The sequence below is a fragment of the Pecten maximus genome, chromosome 5, assembly GCF_902652985.1.
Source record: "Pecten maximus chromosome 5, xPecMax1.1, whole genome shotgun sequence".
NCBI lineage: Eukaryota > Metazoa > Mollusca > Bivalvia > Pectinida > Pectinidae > Pecten > Pecten maximus.
Genome location: NC_047019.1, coordinates 6,939,667 through 6,962,909, shown reverse-complemented (window position 1 = coordinate 6,962,909; position 23,243 = coordinate 6,939,667). Strand labels below are relative to the sequence as shown.

At 36.9% G+C, this 23,243-nt stretch overlaps 2 protein-coding genes across 2 annotated transcripts in view; one reads left to right on the top strand and one right to left on the bottom strand.

Moving 5' to 3' along the window:
• Nucleotides 1-1,721: 1,721 nt before the first annotated feature.
• Nucleotides 1,722-2,789, top strand: LOC117326731. The gene has a single exon (XM_033883453.1). It carries the CDS (start codon nucleotides 1,722-1,724, stop codon nucleotides 2,787-2,789), a length of 1,068 nt encoding a protein of 355 aa, XP_033739344.1.
• Nucleotides 2,790-5,546: 2,757 nt separating this feature from the next.
• The window catches only part of LOC117326991 (synaptotagmin-9-like), an 84,639-nt gene continuing 66,942 nt past the window's right edge, over nucleotides 5,547-23,243 (bottom strand). The window contains 1 exon segment of the mRNA XM_033883800.1: nucleotides 5,547-6,627. Within this exon segment, the coding sequence (XP_033739691.1) occupies nucleotides 6,396-6,627 (232 nt within the window). The 3' untranslated portion in view covers nucleotides 5,547-6,395.

The window sequence follows — 23,243 nt, the reverse complement described above, 5'->3', positions numbered from 1 at the left end:
TAAACAGGGCTAACATGGCTTCCATGGAGTTAACACAGGATTAGGAATAAATTTGTTTAACCTGCGTTTTAAATCATGTATAAAAGACACGAGTTAAAATAACTACTTTCATACTTTAATTGGAGTTACTTCCCTTTACCAGTACTAGAGAGGATCCCACTTTTATAAATCAGACGTAAAATTATCAATGACATTCTTGCTTTCATTTTTGATATCTTTTGAAAATTACATGAAACTGAAATAAGAAATCATGTTATTCTGAAGTATTTTAATGTAACTAGATTGTAAAATGTAATGTACATATCTGATGTAAATTGTATCTTGTATTACTGATGTAGTCTTACATAAATCTGAGAGTAGAACCAATACCATTAACATTAGTTTTGTTGGTTACATTTATCCTTAGCCTGGATACCAAAAGAATGCATGGCGATTGAGGAACCAGGAAAGCTAAGAATAGGTGTCGATCCCACCAAGCTTGGGATCAATTTAATTGCTTTATAGTGATATATATTATGTCTACTGGTTTTGTCCAAACGGTGGGCTTCTTAAGGACGATTAAATGAAACCGATAGATAATAGATAATAAAGAAAGAGCTTGTTGCAATTGACACCTATTTTAGTAACTGATGTCACATTCAGAAAGCCCAACATATGTAACAGAATGGAATGTTCAATGATAACACTATATAGTCATCTTTTACTGCGCCATCTACTTTGCCATGTTTGTTAACTTGGCAATTTCTTAGCTAAAGGGATACCAAGAATATGGGCATTCGATGTTGGCCCAGACATCTTCGGAGGATATAACATTTGTATAAAATAATTTAGAAGAAATCCCTTTGATATGTTGCAATGGAAGAGTCCTTTTGAAGTTGAATGTTGCACCTTGCCATGGTCTGAACTGCCAGGTCAAAAGGGTTTTATCAAGAAAAAGGTTACGAAGCAGACAATGTTATGAAGGAAGATGTCGGTATCACAGAGATAGTCCACAATATCACGAAGGAGCACTCAGGTATATAAAATATATCTCATATATATATATAGTGATATTCTCTTGATTTTAACATTAACAAGAAGTTGAGAGTAAAATTAGGAATCAGTAAGAAAATTGATACTTACTAAAAATCTAATGCTACTATAATCACACATAACATTTGTACATTTTAATACGAGGGCCCCTACTAGTGCTTACCTAATATACTATTATATATAGCGAGAAAAAAGTTTGTGTCAATGTCAGGTGGGTAATTATAGGAAAAAATAACAAATTTTGATGACAAACTTACTAGCAGCTTTCACGGAAAGTCTAATTATAACAAGGAACAAACCAGGATCACCATTTTCAGACCTAGTTTCATGATGGTGGCTGCAATATAGTTTTATTTTTGAATTATGCAAATATGCATGACCATAAGATGAGCTTGTGTCTTGAAGCACGACGAGAGGCCAAACTTTTTTTAGTTTTCATTTAAGGAGAAATCAAGACTATTACACATGCACTTGCATTCTAAACGAGATTGAATAAAGATAAAAGGTTGAAAATTTTCATCTCTTGGACAAAAAGAAAAATGGGGAGACAATAGTGCGGTCAAGCCATCTCTAGCAGGCATGGCCATATATGCTATTTCTATAGCCGCCAATGCCATATATGCCATCTCTCTAATGACCATGAGCATATATGGCATCGCTATATATAGTGCCATCTCTCTCTATTGGCAATGCCCATATGTGCCATCTCTAGTGGCAATGAGCATATATGCCATCTCTATATAGTGGCCATGAAAATATATGCCACCTCTCTAGTGGCCATGAGCATATATGCCACCTCATTAGTGGCCATGAGCATATATGCCACCTCTCTAGTGGCTATGAGCATATATGCCACCTCTCTAGTGGCCATGAGCATATATGCCACCTATCTAGTGGCCATGAGCATACATGCCACCTATCTAGTGGCCATGAGCATATATGCCACCTATCTAGTGGCCATGAGCATATATGCCACCTCTCTAGTGGCCATGACCATATATGCCACCTCTCTAGTGGCCATGATCATATATACCACCTTACTAGTGGCCATGATCATATATGCCACCTCTCTAGTGGCCATGAGCATATATGCCACCTATCTAGTGGCCATGACCATATATGCCACCTCTCTAGTGGCCATGATCATATATACCACCTCTCTAGTGGCCATGATCATATATGCAACCTATCTAGTGGCCATGAGCATATATGCCACATATCTAGTGGCCATGACCATATATACCACCTCTCTAGTGGCTATGAGCATATATGCAACCTATCTAGTGGCCATGAGCATATATGCCACCTCTCTAGTGGCTATGAGCATATATGCAACCTATCTATTGGCCATGAGCATATATACCACCTATCTAGTGGCCATGACCATATATGCCACCTCTCTAGTGGCCATGAGCATATATGCCACCTCTCTAGTGGCCATGAGCATATATGCCACCTATCTAGTGGCCATGAGCATATATGCCACCTCTCTAGTGGCCGTGAGCATATATGCCACCTATCTAGTGGCCATGAGCATATATGCCACCTCTCTAGTGGCCGTGAGCATATATGCCGCCTCTCTAGTGGCCATGATCATATATGCCACCTATCTAGTGGCCATGACCGTATATGCTATCTTTTGCAATCAGCCCCGCCATCAAACTATAGTAATTTACAATGTTCCAACTTCGATGAGTGTTGACTTCATACATCAATTGTCTAATGGACAAAAACTTGAATTTGTTGTTACATTTTAAAGGTTCAGCGTTATAGTTGATTTTTTTTATAAAATTGATTAAATTACATTAACATGCAACATTCCTATCACTTTAATTTTTTCTCGTTACAGAAACGATTGAGAATGCATTTACAATAGTGACCAGAAACCAGCAAACAACAATGGAGCTTGTTGCCCATATATGGATTAATGTGTTGCCCATATAAGGACTATAAACTATGTGTTGCCCATATAAGGACTATAAACTATGTGTTGCCCATATAAGGACTATAAACTATGTGTTGCCCATATAAGGACTATAAATGATATGTTGCCCATACAATTACTAAGCATGTGTGTTATTCATACAAGGACTAATTTTGTCGCCTCCTACTCGTACGAACATACAAAAATTACTGATACATGGTATTATATACAAAAAACTTTTTAGGCATATAGACAGCTCATATATTTCTATTATTAATGATAAGTATTGTTTTTAAAATAATTTTTATCACTTAAACATGATCAAACAGTGTAACTGACATACAAAATATGACACGGGATGTATTGATTTCAAAGCAAATGACAATATACTACTTTGTGGTTTATATCAAGTTACAGACAGATGGACAGATACAATATTAACTATGGTGAATCACTACGATTGGAGTTATACAATATGTGTAGATCAACATGTTGCGGTTTTAATTATAGTTAAACACAGACAGACAGACAGAAACAATGCTACAGATTCATGTTACAGACTGACAGACAGACAGAGAGAAGAAACAGACAGATACGGACAGACATGGAGATAGACAGACAGACAACTCTATAACTTACCTTTCTATCAACATCACATGTCTTCCTTTAACTACAACCTAACTATAACTACAACTACAATCTAACTATAACTACAACCTAACTATAACTACAACCTAACTATAACTACAACTACAATCTAACTATAACTACAATCTAACTATAACTACAATCTAACTATAACTACAACCTGTCTATAACTACAACCTATCTATAACTACAACCTAACAATAACTACAACCTAACTATAACTACAACATAACTATAACTACAACCTTACTCTAACTACAACCTATCTATAACTACAACCTAACTATAACTACAGCCTATCTATAACTACAGCCTATCTATGACTACCACCTATATATGACTACCACCTGTCTATAACTACCACCTGTCTATAACTACCACCTGTCTATAACTACCATATGTCTATAACTACCACCTGTTTATAACTACCTCCTGTCTATAACTACCACCTGTCTAAATACCATATGTCTATAACTACCACCTGTCTATATCTATCATATGTCTAAAACTATCACCTGTATATAACTACCACATATCCTTAACTACCACATGTCTATAACTACCACCTGTCTAAATCTACCATATATCTAAAACTATTACCTGTCTATAACTACCATATGTCTATATCTACCACCTATTTATATATACCACATGTCTATAACTATCACATGTCTATAACTATCACCTGTCTATAACTATCACCTGTCTATAACTACCATGTCTAAAACTACCACCTGTCTATAGCTATCACCTGTCTATAACTATCACCTGTCTATAACTATCACCTGTCTAAAACTACCACCTGTCTATAGCTATCACCTGTCTATATCAACCACCTGCCTAAACCAATTATCTGTCTGTTATTATCTCATGTCTACTACTACCACCTGTCTATAACTAATTCTTGTCAACAATTTCCGCCTCTCTATAGCTAACCTCTATCTATATCTATACCACCTGTATATAACGACCCCCTGTCCATATCTACCACCTGTCTGTAACTAAAACCTGTCTATATCGACCACCTGTCTATAACTACCTATATGGTATATTTTTTCTAAAGCCTGTTTCAGATCTGATAGCCACAAATTGTTGGCTAACAAATGGCACCAGAACTGAGAAAAACCTCTACAATCTGACACCTGATTAAAGCTGTCTTCCCCATCAACTGAAGGTTTTGTTCCACCCCAGTTTACACACAGCTGTGTGGTAACGGTCTTTCTCAGTACTGAGTAAGTGTGACTGGAACAACACTTAATAAAGTAACCCTCTTCATTTACCGTTAACGTTATTTCAGCAGGGGTATAATTTTACGATTTCTAGAGATAATGTATGCATGGGGCTTATTTCCATGATTTTTGTTTTCTTTCCTTGTCCCATAAATACCACATACACCACAAAATTATACACTTGGGGGAAATTTTTGCGGCCCAATGGCCTTTGTGTATTTCGGTTAGATTTCGACGTTGTCAATATCACTTTTTTTCTTACATCTCCTCAGTGAAATTGACAGTGTAATAGACCTTACATACTACACCACCTATCTACATTGTATATACAACTGATGGTATTTTCATCACAAGGTAAATTCATTATACCTCATTTTAAACATAAACAGTCGATCATTTCCTTGTTTACGAAGTAACCATATTAGTACAGTTATCATAAACACTGCCTCTCTGTTACAAATCGTTCTAAGGTGTTGACTTCTATTTAAAGTCATAGGATCTAGGATATTCACATCAAAAATAAATGTCCAGTTTTCAGGGAAATGACTCTGAATTTGAATAAATAAAACTAGAATATACCTAACATTGCTTTGTTTTCACTCTCATAATTGTAATTATGGGGAAATTGGCGGCTGTTTTTCACCAATTAATTATTATTGTAATAATAATTACCTAAAGATTTAAAACTTACAAAAATTAGAAAATTGTATCTTGTAATATTCAAGGTAAAAGAAAGTGCCATATGCTTTTTCATAACACATTCAATAGTTATATCAATTAAAACAGATGAAATTTTTTGTGAGGAAATATCGCAGATCATATGCCTTAAATAGAAATCATGTTCAGGTGTTTCATGCAAATTAAAGGTACATGGTCTTCGAAACATCTAACCTTATAAAACACATCTCTTAATTCCGGTCACATTCATCAGGAAATGTTATAACCATATTTTGTTGTGGTATTACAAGATCTAGTGTTGATATTATCACAGGGTCTTGGCGCAAATTCCCTACCCAGGGTCCAAATATATATATGTAGACTGTGGGTTGAACATTTGCGCCAAGTCCCTGTGAATTTTATACAAAGCCAGTTTGTGGTACATATATGTATACATTCTACAGTAAGAAAACGATCTACACATGTGTTGTTTGGTCTTCATGCATGTTACAATGGTTTTCTGGGATCTCTAGATCATTTCTATTACATGTAGACAGAAAGGATGACTCCACAACACAGGTAAACATGTATGTCTGGATCCTCCAGATCCTCTTGGGAGCCACGGCAGTCTTCCAATTAACCTCACAATGTAAGATTGGAACTGATTGGTTCAATCCTCCTTCATCAGTATTAGTCTGCTGGATGTTAGCCGCAGATAATCTGACAATATCTCTCACCGTTTTAACTTCCTGGTCTTGACGTTTCCGCACTCTGTAATATTAGCCAATCAAAGATAGCTAATAACAAACTTCGTGTACAACGAATCAAAACTGCTCCTCTAATCCTTGCCAAAGGTCAGGTGACCTCTGCACAGCCAATCAAAACCTGTCAGGTGACCTGACCTTTCAGTACGTACTTCCTTCACTGGAGTCGACAGTGGACTGACGGGAGTGCCGACAGCCAAACTTACACTTGCCATTTGGAGTGTCGATGCAGCAGGGCACATGCTCCTGGAGGGCGTACCATTGGGCGACGGGCTTACGTGGCGACTCGAGCATCTCAAACCAGTGGTCCCGTCCTACACCGTTATATTTGGGTCCCAGAGCACAGCATCCCATCACCTCATTACTTCCAATCCTGTCAACACAGAAAAAATCTTATCAGAAAACATACAATCTATCAGGGTAGTTACATGTCTGTCTCCAGATGTTACTACAGAAATCACTGATCAGAGAACATCTAATTTAGCAGAGATGAAAATGGACTAAGGGCAAAAAGGCTGAAAATTAGATTACTCAATCTTTTCAATGGGAAAAATTACAAGTCTACATTACACTGATATTCTCAAAAAGGCTGAAATCAGCCAATCGGCTGAACATTTTCATCTCTGTTTAGTAACATGTCGATCCTGTGATGTTACCACATCAATAAATTTGTTTGATTTATGATCAGAGAACATCACTGGTCAGAGAACATCTAATTTAGTAACATGTCCATCCCAAGGTGTTACCACAGAAATCACTGATCAGAAAACATCAAATTTAGTAACATATTCATACGCAGATGTTACCACAGAAATCACTGATCATAGAACATTTAATTTAGTAACATTTCTGTCCCCATATGTTACCACAGAAATAACCGATAAGAGAACATCTAATTTAGGAACATGTTCATCCCCAGATGTTACCACATAAATCACTGGTCAGAGAACATCTAATTTAGGAACATGTTCATCCCCAGATGTTACCACATAAATCACTGGTCAGAGAACATCTAATTTAGTAACATGTCCATCCAAAGATGTTACTACAGAAATCACTGATCGGAGAACATCTAATTTAGTAACATGTCCATCCAAAGATGTTACCACATGAATCACTGATCAGACAACATCTAATTTAGTAACATGTCCATCCCCAGATGTTACTACAGAAATCACTGATCGGAGAACATCTAATTTAGTAACATGTCCATCCAAAGATGTTACCACATGAATCACTGATCAGAGAACATCTAATTTAGTAACATGTGTCCCCAGATGTTACCACATAAATCACTGACCAGAGAACATCTAATTTAGTAACATTTCCATCCAAAGATGTCACCACAGAAATCACTGGTCAGAGAACATCTAATTTAGTAACATGTCCTTCCCCAGATGTTACCACAGAAATATCTGACCAGAGAACATTTAATTTAGTAACATGTCTGTACCCAGATGTTACCACAGAAATCACTGGTCAGAGAACATCTAATTTAGTAACATGTCCATCTCCAGATGTTACCACAGAAATCACTGACCAGAGAACATCTAATTTAGTAACATTTCTGTCCCCAGATGTTACCACAGAAATCACTGGTCAGAGAACATCTAATTTAGTAACATGTCCATCCCAAGGTGTTACCACAGAAATCACTGATCAGAAAACATCAAATTTAGTAACATATTCATACGCAGATGTTACCACAGAAATCACTGATCATAGAACATTTAATTTAGTAACATTTCTGTCCCCATATGTTACCACAGAAATCACCGATAAGAGAACATCTAATTTAGTAACATGTCCATCTCCAGATGTTACCACAGAAATCACTGGTCAGAGAACATCTAATTTAGTAACATGTCCATCCCCAGATGTTACCACATAAATCACTGATCATAGAACATCTAATTTAGTAACATATCTGTCCCCATATGTTACCACAGAAATAACTGACCAGAGAACATCTAATTTAGTAACATGTCCATCTCTAGATGTTACCACAGAAATCACTGGTCAGAGAACATCTAATTTAGTAACATGTCCATCCCCAGATGTTACCACATAAATCACTGATCAGAGAACATCTAATTTAGTAACATGTCCATCCAAAGATGTTACCACATAAATCACTGATCATAGAACATCTAATTTAGTAACATGTCCATCTCCAGATGTTACCACAGAAATCACCGATCAGAGAACATCTAATTTAGTAACATGACCATCCCAAGATGTTACTACGGTAGCACACCACAGTAAGACAGCCTGGCCATGGGCAATTTTTTTGTTAAGCAAATAACTCCTGTATTATGATATGTATAAAAAATGAAAAAATAAATGTACACTATAATTGGTATATCCAGTATGAAGTAGTACATACAGGCTTCACATTTATTAAAACAAAAATCAATAAATTGGTTCCGGATTTTAAATATCCGGATTTTCCGAACGTGTGTTTACACAGGAAATTTAGTTTCGCCTACAGCGCAAAATGGAAGCCCACAGAAAAGGTAAGATAGCGGAAAAACTTAATTTACAACATATGTCCAAACAAGATTAATTCTGTCTTTGGGATAGAGATATTTAATTTTAAATAGGTTTCAGAAAAAAAATTGTGTAGAGAATTGTGCCATTTTGGGTCAAATATCATAATATTTTGCAATTTTTGAGAATTTTTTAAGCTGTTACCATGGTATTCACAGCTCTAAAAATCACAGAAAATATCAGTTTACTTATCCTTCAGAGCTCTATTAAAATTGCAAATGTTGTACAGATTTCAAATATATATACTTTATTAGAGGTTATATGTAAGGTTAACTGGCAATGTTTACATATCTAAAGCATGTGCCATATTTTAAAGAATTTGGCATTTTTACTGTACACTGCTACCTTATAAGGGCTGAAAAATGTTATTTTTTGGAAATTGTGCTTAATTATGCTTGATTAAGCTTCATTTTAGTTCATTATTGCTCAAAAATGCATAAAAACAATTTAAAACTTGTTTATTATCAGGCTTGTCATATTAGAGGAATCAAGGGAGGTAACTCGCATATTTACCCATTTTAAGGGTGGGTTAATTAAGCATAATGTTAATGAGTCAGTGTAAATTGAAAAGATATTCTATGTTTTATAACAAACCCAAAATAACTTATTGGGTATCTAACAAACCATATAGACTGAATTCTGGTTTGTTTTACCTGATTTATTACCCCGTATCCATGGAAACTATTACAGTAAGTGTTATTTTTTGAAATATTTGGTGAAACCATTATTTTCAATTTATTTATACATTGGTAAGCATGTAATTTCAATTGATGGAGTGTACGGTTGATACAATATTGTCAATTATTGTCACTTCCTTCGGTAAAGCAGAAAAAATAGCATTTTCCGCATAAAATGGGATCAGCGGACACTTTCATATGATCATTGGTACATATCTGAATTACCGGGGTGGAAACAGATGACTGTGATGTCATAGGCATGACATTTTGAAATCTTGGATGTCATGTCATGATTTATCAGTTAGAATATTGCATGTGTTGCTAAGCTGAGGTTTGGAAAGGAATTTGGTTATTTATTATGACACATTGAGTATTTATGACGTCATAGATACCATCTGATGACGTCATAGTTACTGATGACGTCATGGTAACTATGACGTCATATTACAAGGCTAAATTTGATAGTTGTATAGTATTTTTTGCTTGATTACATGCACAGAGACTCAAAGTACCACATTCAACTCAAAACACAACTTTATTCAAGAGATATACAGAATTATGGGAGTTTTCATCTTTAAAATTACCTCCCCTTATTACTGGATTGGGAGAAAAAGTTGTCAAAATACACCTCTCAGGGAAATCAGCAATACTCGGTGACTATTAAAGATACACAGTAACCCGATATGTCATTTTGTTCGTCGGAACATATTCTAGACATTCATGGGGTTTTTAGTAAAATTAGAATTAACAAAAGTGATGTATAAGGTAGCACACCACAGTAAGACAGCCTGGCCATGGGCAATTTTTTTGTTAAGCAAATAACTCCTGTATTATGATATGTATAAAAAATGAAAAAATAAATGTACACTATAATTGGTATATCCAGTATGAAGTAGTACATACAGGCTTCACATTTATTAAAACAAAAATCAATAAATTGGTTCCGGATTTTAAATATCCGGATTTTCCGAACGTGTGTTTACACAGGAAATTTAGTTTCGCCTACAGCGCAAAATGGAAGCCCACAGAAAAGGTAAGATAGCGGAAAAACTTAATTTACAACATATGTCCAAACAAGATTAATTCTGTCTTTGGGATAGAGATATTTAATTTTAAATAGGTTTCAGAAAAAAAATTGTGTAGAGAATTGTGCCATTTTGGGTCAAATATCATAATATTTTGCAATTTTTGAGAATTTTTTAAGCTGTTACCATGGTATTCACAGCTCTAAAAATCACAGAAAATATCAGTTTACTTATCCTTCAGAGCTCTATTAAAATTGCAAATGTTGTACAGATTTCAAATATATATACTTTATTAGAGGTTATATGTAAGGTTAACTGGCAATGTTTACATATCTAAAGCATGTGCCATATTTTAAAGAATTTGGCATTTTTACTGTACACTGCTACCTACAGAAATCACTGATCAGAGAACATCTAATTTAGTAACATGTCCATCCCCAGATGTTACCACAGAGAACACTGACCAGAGAACATCTAATTTAGTAACATGTCCATCACCAGATGTTACAACAGAGAACACTGACCAGAGAACATCTAATTTAGTAACATGTCCATCACCAGATGTTACAACAGAGAACACTGACCAGAGAACATCTAATTTAGTAACATGTCCATCCCAAGATGTTACCACAGAAATCACTGGTCAGAGAACATCTAATTTAGTAACATTTCTGTCCCCAGATGTTACCACAGAAATCACTGGTCAGAGAACATCTAATTTAGTAACATGTCCATCCCCAGATGTTACCACATAAATCACTGGTCAGAAAACATCAAATTTAGTAACATATCCATCCCCAGATGTCACCACAGAAATCACTGATCAGAGAACATCTAATTTAGTAACATATCCATCCCCAGATGTCACCACAGAAAACACTGATCAGAGAACATCTAATTTAGTAACATGTCCATCCAAAGATGTTACCACATAAATCACTGACCAGAGAACATCTAATTTAGTAATATGTCCATCACCAGACGTTACCACAGAAATCACTGATCATAGAACATCTAATTTAGTAACATTTCTGTCCCCAGATGTTACCACAGAAATAACTGACCAGAGAACATCTAATTTAGTAACATGTCCATCTCTAGATGTTACCACAGAAATCACTGGTCAGAGAACATCTAATTTAGTAACATGTCCATCCCCAGATGTTACCACATAAATCACTGATCAGAGAACATCTAATTTAGTAACATGTCCATCCAAAGATGTTACCACATAAATCACTGATCATAGAACATCTAATTTAGTAACATGTCCATCCCCAGATGTTACCACATAAATCACTGGTCAGAAAACATCAAATTTAGTAACATATCCATCCCCAGATGTTACCACAGAAATCACTGATCATAGAACATCTAATTTAGTAACATATCTGTCCCCATATGTTACCACAGAAATAACTGACCAGAGAACATCTAATTTAGTAACATGTCCATCTCTAGATGTTACCACAGAAATCACTGGTCAGAGAACATCTAATTTAGTAACATGTCCATCCAAAGATGTTACCACATAAATCACTGACCAGAGAACATCTAATTTAGTAATATGTCCATCACCAGACGTTACCACAGAAATCACTGATCATAGAACATCTAATTTAGTAACATTTCTGTCCCCAGATGTTACCACAGAAATCACTGGTCAGAGAACATCTAATTTAGTAACATGTCCATCCCAAGGTGTTACCACAGAAATCACTGATCAGGAAAACATCAAATTTAGTAACATATTCATACTCAGATATTACCACAGAAATCACTGATCATAGAACATTTAATTTAGTAACATTTCTGTCCCCATATGTTACCACAGAAATCACCGATAAGAGAACATCTAATTTAGTAACATGTCCATCTCCAGATGTTACCACAGAAATCACTGGTCAGAGAACATCTAATTTAGTAACATGTCCATCCCCAGATGTTACCACATAAATCACTGATCAGAGAACATCTAATTTAGTAACATGTCCATCCAAAGATGTTACCACATAAATCACTGATCATAGAACATCTAATTTAGTAACATGTCCATCTCCAGATGTTACCACAGAAATCACCGATCAGAGAACATCTAATTTAGTAACATGACCATCCCAAGATGTTACTACGGTAGCACACCACAGTAAGACAGCCTGGCCATGGGCAATTTTTTTGTTAAGCAAATAACTCCTGTATTATGATATGTATAAAAAATGAAAAAATAAATGTACACTATAATTGGTATATCCAGTATGAAGTAGTACATACAGGCTTCACATTTATTAAAACAAAAATCAATAAATTGGTTCCGGATTTTAAATATCCGGATTTTCCGAACGTGTGTTTACACAGGAAATTTAGTTTCGCCTACAGCGCAAAATGGAAGCCCACAGAAAAGGTAAGATAGCGGAAAAACTTAATTTACAACATATGTCCAAACAAGATTAATTCTGTCTTTGGGATAGAGATATTTAATTTTAAATAGGTTTCAGAAAAAAAATTGTGTAGAGAATTGTGCCATTTTGGGTCAAATATCATAATATTTTGCAATTTTTGAGAATTTTTTAAGCTGTTACCATGGTATTCACAGCTCTAAAAATCACAGAAAATATCAGTTTACTTATCCTTCAGAGCTCTATTAAAATTGCAAATGTTGTACAGATTTCAAATATATATACTTTATTAGAGGTTATATGTAAGGTTAACTGGCAATGTTTACATATCTAAAGCATGTGCCATATTTTAAAGAATTTGGCATTTTTACTGTACACTGCTACCTACAGAAATCACTGATCAGAGAACATCTAATTTAGTAACATGTCCATCCCCAGATGTTACCACAGAGAACACTGACCAGAGAACATCTAATTTAGTAACATGTCCATCACCAGATGTTACAACAGAGAACACTGACCAGAGAACATCTAATTTAGTAACATGTCCATCACCAGATGTTACAACAGAGAACACTGACCAGAGAACATCTAATTTAGTAACATGTCCATCCCAAGATGTTACCACAGAAATCACTGGTCAGAGAACATCTAATTTAGTAACATTTCTGTCCCCAGATGTTACCACAGAAATCACTGGTCAGAGAACATCTAATTTAGTAACATGTCCATCCCCAGATGTTACCACATAAATCACTGGTCAGAAAACATCAAATTTAGTAACATATCCATCCCCAGATGTCACCACAGAAATCACTGATCAGAGAACATCTAATTTAGTAACATATCCATCCCCAGATGTCACCACAGAAAACACTGATCAGAGAACATCTAATTTAGTAACATGTCCATCCAAAGATGTTACCACATAAATCACTGACCAGAGAACATCTAATTTAGTAATATGTCCATCACCAGACGTTACCACAGAAATCACTGATCATAGAACATCTAATTTAGTAACATTTCTGTCCCCAGATGTTACCACAGAAATAACTGACCAGAGAACATCTAATTTAGTAACATGTCCATCTCTAGATGTTACCACAGAAATCACTGGTCAGAGAACATCTAATTTAGTAACATGTCCATCCCCAGATGTTACCACATAAATCACTGATCAGAGAACATCTAATTTAGTAACATGTCCATTCAAAGATGTTACCACATAAATCACTGATCATAGAACATCTAATTTAGTAACATGTCCATCCCCAGATGTTACCACATAAATCACTGGTCAGAAAACATCAAATTTAGTAACATATCCATCCCCAGATGTTACCACAGAAATCACTGATCATAGAACATCTAATTTAGTAACATATCTGTCCCCATATGTTACCACAGAAATAACTGACCAGAGAACATCTAATTTAGTAACATGTCCATCTCTAGATGTTACCACAGAAATCACTGGTCAGAGAACATCTAATTTAGTAACATGTCCATCCAAAGATGTTACCACATAAATCACTGACCAGAGAACATCTAATTTAGTAATATGTCCATCACCAGACGTTACCACAGAAATCACTGATCATAGAACATCTAATTTAGTAACATTTCTGTCCCCAGATGTTACCACAGAAATCACTGGTCAGAGAACATCTAATTTAGTAACATGTCCATCCCAAGGTGTTACCACAGAAATCACTGATCAGAAAACATCAAATTTAGTAACATATTCATACTCAGATATTACCACAGAAATCACTGATCATAGAACATTTAATTTAGTAACATTTCTGTCCCCATATGTTACCACAGAAATCACCGATAAGAGAACATCTAATTTAGTAACATGTCCATCTCCAGATGTTACCACAGAAATCACTGGTCAGAGAACATCTAATTTAGTAACATGTCCATCCCAAGGTGTTACCACAGAAATCACTGATCAGAAAACATCAAATTTAGTAACATATTCATACTCAGATGTTACCACAGAAATCACTGATCATAGAACATCTAATTTAGTAACATATCTGTCCCCATATGTTACCACAGAAATAACTGACCAGAGAACATCTAATTTAGTAACATGTCCATCTCTAGATGTTACCACAGAAATCACTGGTCAGAGAACATCTAATTTAGTAACATGTCCATCCCCAGATGTTACCACATAAATCACTGATCAGAGAACATCTAATTTAGTAACATGTCCATCCAAAGATGTTACCACATAAATCACTGATCATAGAACATCTAATTTAGTAACATGTCCATCTCCAGATGTTACCACAGAAATCACTGGTCAGAGAACATCTAATTTAGTAACATGTCCATCCCCAGATGTTACCACATAATCACTGATCAGAGAACATCTAATTTAGTAACATGTCCATCCAAAGATGTTACCACATAAATCACTGGTCAGAGAACATCTAATTTAGTAACATGTCCATCATCAGATATTACCACATAAATCACTGACCAGAGAACATCTAATTTAGTAACATGTCCATCCAAAGATGTTACCACATAAATCACTGGTCAGAGAACATCTAATTTAGTAACATGTCCATCCAAAGATGTTACCACATAAATCACTGATCAGAGAACATTTAATTTAGTAACATGTCCATCTCCAGATGTTACCACATAAATCACTGACCAGAGAACATCTAATTTAGTAACATGTCCATCCCTAGATGTTACACAGAAATATCTGACCAGAGAACATCTAATTTAGTAACATGTCCATCCAAAGATGTTACCACATAAATCACTGGTCAGAGAACATCTAATTTAGTAACATGTCCATCATCAGATGTTACCACAGAAATCACTGGTCAGAGAAAATCTAATTTAGGAACATGTTCATCCCCAGATGTTACCACAGAAATATCTGACCAGAGAACATCTAATTTAGTAACATTTCTGTCCCCAGATGTTACCACAGAAGACACTGACCAGAGAACATTTAGTAACATACACCCAAAAATACAATTCCTGTTAACCTCATTGGTTGGTTTAAGATGTTCATACTGCAAACGTTCTTCAATGTTCCATTAATTTAGGAAAGCATTTATTGAATTGAAGAGTGGAGGAAGCCTTAACTAAGGAATTAAATTTTCCTTAAATTCTGTAATTCTTTACTATGGCAAGAGATTTCTTTAAGTTAAGGAATATTGGTCAAACGAGAGGCAAAAAAAAAAAAAAAATTGGAAAACTAATGATTATTATAGAACCAATCAAAAATAAAAAAAAAAAAAAAAAATGATAAATTGAGAAAAAATGATTGATTTCTTACCTAAAGCAGTGTTAGATACTACATGTTTGCAATGTTTGTTCATATTCTCCATATATAAAATGTAACGTCTTGAAAACTGATTATTTATATCTTGCCCAAAATGAAATAAATCAAAAAAGATTTAAGAGAAAGACTTGACAATACATTTAAATTATTTATTGCTCCCAAATATATTTTCAATTATTTAATTTCTTCCAGTATTGATCCATTTCTGATGAATCTGCTGGTGACTCCATTATAACTTAGTGCTAACACTGACATACAGAGCCGAGGAGGACATTTAGAAGCTGTCTTCGCGAAGACATACATCATTATTTTCATCCGAAACAGAAGCATTAAACAGAATCTATAGCAGAGTGTTTGTGTTGTATGACAGTGCCCTCTGCCCTTTCGTGAGTAATAACAATGTAGGTACAGTATATATATAAAATTTTACTTGGCCAATCGTCACGGGAATTCTTTGATATATTGATACAGGGTTCCTGTCAACTTCTAATGAGAGCATACATTTACTGTGAACGCTAGGGGTGGTCTAGCTCGGACCTAATACTCTATCTGAAATACTGGTGGTCTAGCTCAGACCTAATACTCTATCTCAAATACTGGTGTAACACTAGGGGTGGTCCAGCTCAGACCTAATACTCTATCACAAATGCTGGGTAACACTAAGTAGTGGTCTAGCTCAGACCTAATACTCTATCTCAAATACTGGTGTAAAACTAGTTGTGGTCTAACTCAGACCTGATACTCTATCTCAAATACTGGTGTAACACTAGTGGTGGTCTCGCTCAGACCTAATACTTTATACTGGTGTAACACAAATACTGGTGGTCTAGCTCAGACCTAATACTCTATCTCAAATACTGGTGTAACGCTAGGGGTGGTCTCGCTCAGACCTAATACTCTATCACAAATACTGGTGTAACACTAGGGGTGGTCTAGCTCAGACCTAATACTCTATCACAAATACTGGTGTAACACTAGTGGTGGTCTCGCTCAGACCTAATACTCTATCACAAATACTGGTGGTCTAGCTCAGACCTGATACTCTATCTCAAATACTGGTGTAACACTAGTGGTGGTCTCGCTCAGACCTAATACTTTATACTGGTGTAACACAAATACTGGTGGTCTAGCTCAGACCTAATACTCTATCACAAATACTGGTGGTCTAGCTCAGACCTGATACTCTATCTCAAATACTGGTGTAACACTAGTGGTGGTCTCGCTCAGACCTAATACTTTATACTGGTGTAACACAAATACTGGTGGTCTAGCTCAGACCTAATACTCTATCTCAAATACTGGTGTAACGCTAGGGGTGGTCTCGCTCAGACCTAATACTCTATCACAAATACTGGTGTAACACTAGGGGTGGTCTAGCTCAGACCTAATACTCTATCACAAATACTGGTGGTCTAGCTCAGACCTAATACTCTATCACAAATACTGGTGGTCTAGCTCAGACCTAATACTCTATAACAAATACTGGTGTAACACTAGGGGTGGTCTAGCTCAGACCTAATACTCTATCACAAATACTGGTGGTCTAGCTCAGACCTAATACTCTATCACAAATACTGGTGGTCTAGCTCAGACCTAATACTCTATCACAAATACTGGTGGTCTAGCTCAGACCTAATACTCTATCACAAATACTGGTGTAACACTAGTAGTGGTCTAGCTCAGACCTAATACTCTATCACAAATACTGGTGTAACACTAGGGGTGGTCTAGCTCAGACCTAATACTCTATCACAAATACTGGTGTAACACTAGTAGTGGTCTAGCTCAGACCTAATACTCTATCACAAATACTGGTGTAACACTAGTAGTGGTCTAGCTCAGACCTAATACTCTATCTCAAATACTGGTGGTCTAGCTCAGACCTGATACTCTATCACAAATACTGGTGTAACACTAGTAGTGGTCTAGCTCAGACCTGATACTCTATCACAAATACTGGTGTAACACTAGTAGTGGTCTAGCTCAGACCTAATACTCTATCTCAAATACTGGTGTAACACTAGTGGTGGTCTAGCTCAGACCTAATACTCTATACTGGTGTAACACTAGTAGTGGTCTAGCTCAGACCTAATACTCTATCACAAATACTGGTGTAACACTAGTAGTGGTCTAGCTCAGACCTAATACTCTATCTCAAATACTGGTGGTCTAGCTCAGACCTGATACTCTATCACAAATACTGGTGTAACACTAATAGTGGTCTAGCTCAGACCTGATACTCTATCACAAATACTGGTGGTCTAGCTCAGACCTAATACTCTATCACAAATACTGGTGGTCTAGCTCAGACCTAATACTCTATCACAAATACTGGTGTAACACTAGGGGTGGTCTAGCTCAGACCTAATACTCTATCACAAATACTGGTGGTCTAGCTCAGACCTAATACTCTATCACAAATACTGGTGTAACACTAGTAGTGGTCTAGCTCAGACCTAATACTCTATCACAAATACTGGTGTAACACTAGGGGTGGTCTAGCTCAGACCTAATACTCTATCACAAATACTGGTGGTCTAGCTCAGACCTAATACTCTATCACAAATACTGGTGGTCTAGCTCAGACCTAATACTCTATCACAAATACTGGTGGTCTAGCTCAGACCTAATACTCTATCACAAATACTGGTGGTCTAGCTCAGACCTAATACTCTATCACAAATACTGGTGTAACACTAGGGGTGGTCTAGCTCAGACCTAATACTCTATCACAAATACTGGTGGTCTAGCTCAGACCTAATACTCTATCACAAATACTGGTGGTCTAGCTCAGACCTAATACTCTATCACAAATACTGGTGGTCTAGCTCAGACCTAATACTCTATCTCAAATACTGGTGGTCTAGCTCAGACCTAATACTCTATCACAAATACTGGTGGTCTAGCTCAGACCTAATACTCTATCACAAATACTGGTGGTCTAGCTCAGACCTAATACTCTATAACAAATACTGGTGGTCTAGCTCAGACCGAATACTCTATCACAAATACTGGTGGTCTAGCTCAGACCGAATACTCTATCACAAATACTGGTGGTCTAGCTCAGACCTAATACTCTATCTGAAATACTGGTGGTCTAGCTCAGACCTAATACTCTATCTCAAATACTGGTATAACACTAGGGGTGGTCCAGCTCAGACCTAATACTCTATCACAAATGCTGGGTAACACTAAGTAGTGGTCTAGCTCAGACCTAATACTCTATCTCAAATACTGGTGTAAAACTAGTTGTGGTCTAACTCAGACCTGATACTCTATCTCAAATACTGGTGTAACACTAGTGGTGGTCTCGCTCAGACCTAATACTCTATACTGGTGTAACACAAATACTGGTGGTCTAGCTCAGACCTAATACTCTATCTCAAATACTGGTGTAATACCAGGGGTGGTCTAGCTCAGACCTAATACTCTATCACAAATACTGGTGTAACACTAGGGGTGGTCTAGCTCAGACCTAATACTCTATCACAAATACTGGTGGTCTAGCTCAGACCTAATACTCTATCACAAATACTGGTGGTCTAGCTCAGACCTAATACTCTATCACAAATACTGGTGGTCTAGCTCAGACCTAATACTCTATCACAAATACTGGTGGTCTAGCTCAGACCTAATACTCTATCACAAATACTGGTGTAACACTAGTAGTGGTCTAGCTCAGACCTAATACTCTATCACAAATACTGGTGTAACACTAGGGGTGGTCTAGCTCAGACCTAATACTCCATCAAAAATACTGGTGTAACACTAGTAGTGGTCTAGCTCAGACCTAATACTCTATCAAAAATACCGGTGTAACACTAGTAGTGGTCTAGCTCAGACCTAATACTCTATCTCAAATACTGGTGGTCTAGCTCAGACCTGATACTCTATCACAAATACTGGTGTAACACTAGTAGTGGTCTAGCTCAGACCTGATACTCTATCACAAATACTGGTGTAACACTAGTAGTGGTCTAGCTCAGACCTAATACTCTATCTCAAATACTGGTGTAACACTAGTGGTGGTCTCGCTCAGACCTAATACTCTATACTGGTGTAACACTAGTAGTGGTCTAGCTCAGACCTAATACTCTATCAAAAATACTGGTGTAACACTAGTAGTGGTCTAGCTCAGACCTAATACTCTATCTCAAATACTGGTGGTCTAGCTCAGACCTGATACTCTATCACAAATACTGGTGTAACACTAATAGTGGTCTAGCTCAGACCTGATACTCTATCACAAATACTGGTGGTCTAGCTCAGACCTAATACTCTATCACAAATACTGGTGGTCTAGCTCAGACCTAATACTCTATCTGAAATACTGGTGTAACACTAGTAGTGGTCTAGCTCAGACCTGATACTCTATCACAAATACTGGTGTAACACTAGTAGTGGTCTAGCTCAGACCTAATACTCTATCTCAAATACTGGTGTAACACTAGTGGTGGTCTAGCTCAGACCTAATACTCTATACTGGTGTAACACTAGTAGTGGTCTAGCTCAGACCTAATACTCTATACTGGTGTAACACTAGTAGTGGTCTAGCTCAGACCTAATACTCTATCAAAAATACTGGTGTAACACTAGTAGTGGTCTAGCTCAGACCTAATACTCTATCTCAAATACTGGTGGTCTAGCTCAGACCTGATACTCTATACTGGTGTAACACTAGTAGTGGTCTAGCTCAGACCTAATACTCTATACTGGTGTAACACTAGTAGTGGTCTAGCTCAGACCTAATACTCTATACTGGTGTAACACTAGTGGTGGTCTAGCTCAGACCTAATACTCTATACTGGTGTAACACTAGTAGTGGTCTAGCTCAGACCTAATACTCTATACTGGTGTAACACTAGTAGTGGTCTAGCTCAGACCTAATACTCTATCACAAATACTGGTGTAACACTAGTAGTGGTCTAGCTCAGACCTAATACTCTATCTCAAATACTGGTGGTCTAGCTCAGACCTGATACTCTATCACAAATACTGGTGTAACACTAGTAGTGGTCTAGCTCAGACCTGATACTCTATCACAAATACTGGTGGTCTAGCTCAGACCTAATACTCTATCACAAATACTGGTGGTCTAGCTCAGACCTAATACTCTTACTGGTATAACACTAGTGGTGGTCTAACTCAGACCTAATACTCTATCACAAATACTGGTGGTCTAGCTCAGACCTAATACTCTATCACAAATACTGGTGGTCTAGCTCAGACCTAATACTCTATCACAAATACTGGTGGTCTAGCTCAGACCTAATACTCTATCACAAATACTGGTGGTCTAGCTCAGACCTAATACTCTATCACAAATACTGGTGGTCTAGCTCAGACCTAATACTCTATCACAAATACTGGTGGTCTAGCTCAGACCTAATACTCTATCACAAATACTGGTGGTCTAGCTCAGACCTAATACTCTATCACAAATACTGGTGGTCTAGCTCAGACCTAATACTCTATCACAAATACTGGTGGTCTCGCTCAGACCTAATACTCTATACTGGTGTAACACTAGTAGTGGTCTAGCTCAGACCTAATACTCTATCTCAAATACTGGTGGTCTAGCTCAGACCTGATACTCTATCTCAAATACTGGTGTAACACTAGTGGTGGTCTAACTCAGACCTAATACTCTATCACAAATACTGGTGGTCTAGCTCAGACCTAATACTCTATCACAAATACTGGTGGTCTAGCTCAGACCTAATACTCTATCACAAATACTGGTGGTCTAGCTCAGACCTAATACTCTATCACAAATACTGGTGGTCTAGCTCAGACCTAATACTCTATCACAAATACTGGTGGTCTAGCTCAGACCTAATACTCTATCACAAATACTGGTGGTCTAGCTCAGACCTAATACTCTATCACAAATACTGGTGGTCTCGCTCAGACCTAATACTCTATACTGGTGTAACACTAGTAGTGGTCTAGCTCAGACCTAATACTCTATCTCAAATACTGGTGGTCTAGCTCAGACCTGATACTCTATCTCAAATACTGGTGTAACACTAGTGGTGGTCTAGCTCAGACCTAATACTCTATCTCAAATACTGGTGTAACACTAGGGGTGGTCTAGCTCAGACCTAATACTCTATCTCAAATACTGGTGTAACACTAGTGGTGGTCTAGCTCAGACCTGATACTCTATCTCAAAAACTGGTGTAACACTAGGGGTGGTCTAGCTCAGACCTAATACTCTATCACAAATATTGGTGGTCTAGCTCAGACCTAATACTCTATCACAAATACTGGTGGTCTAGCTCAGACCTAATACTCTATACTGGTGTAACACTAGTAGTGGTCTAGCTCAGACCTAATACTCTATCTCAAATACTGGTGTAACACTAGTGGTGGTCTAGCTCAGACCTAATACTCTATCACAAATACTGGTGGTCTCGCTCAGACCTAATACTCTATACTGGTGTAACACTAGTAGTGGTCTAGCTCAGACCTAATACTCTATCTCAAATACTGGTGTAACACTAGTAGTGGTCTAACTCAGACCTGATACTCTATCTCAAATACTGGTATAACACTAGTAGTGGTCTAACTCAGACCTAATACTCTATCTCAAATACTGGTATAACACTAGTAGTGGTCTAGCTCAGACCTAATACTCTATCACAAATACTGGTGGTCTAGCTCAGACCTAATACTCTATCACAAATACTGGTGTAACACTAGTAGTGGTCTAGCTCAGACCTAATACTCTATCACAAATACTGGTGTAACACTAGGGGTGGTCTAGCTCAGACCTAATACTCTATCACAAATACTGGTGTAACACTAGTAGTGGTCTAGCTCAGACCTAATACTCTATCACAAATACTGGTGTAACACTAGTAGTGGTCTAGCTCAGACCTAATACTCTATCTCAAATACTGGTGGTCTAGCTCAGACCTAATACTCTATCACAAATACTGGTGTAACACTAGTAGTGGTCTAGCTCAGACCTGATACTCTATCACAAATACTGGTGTAACACTAGTAGTGGT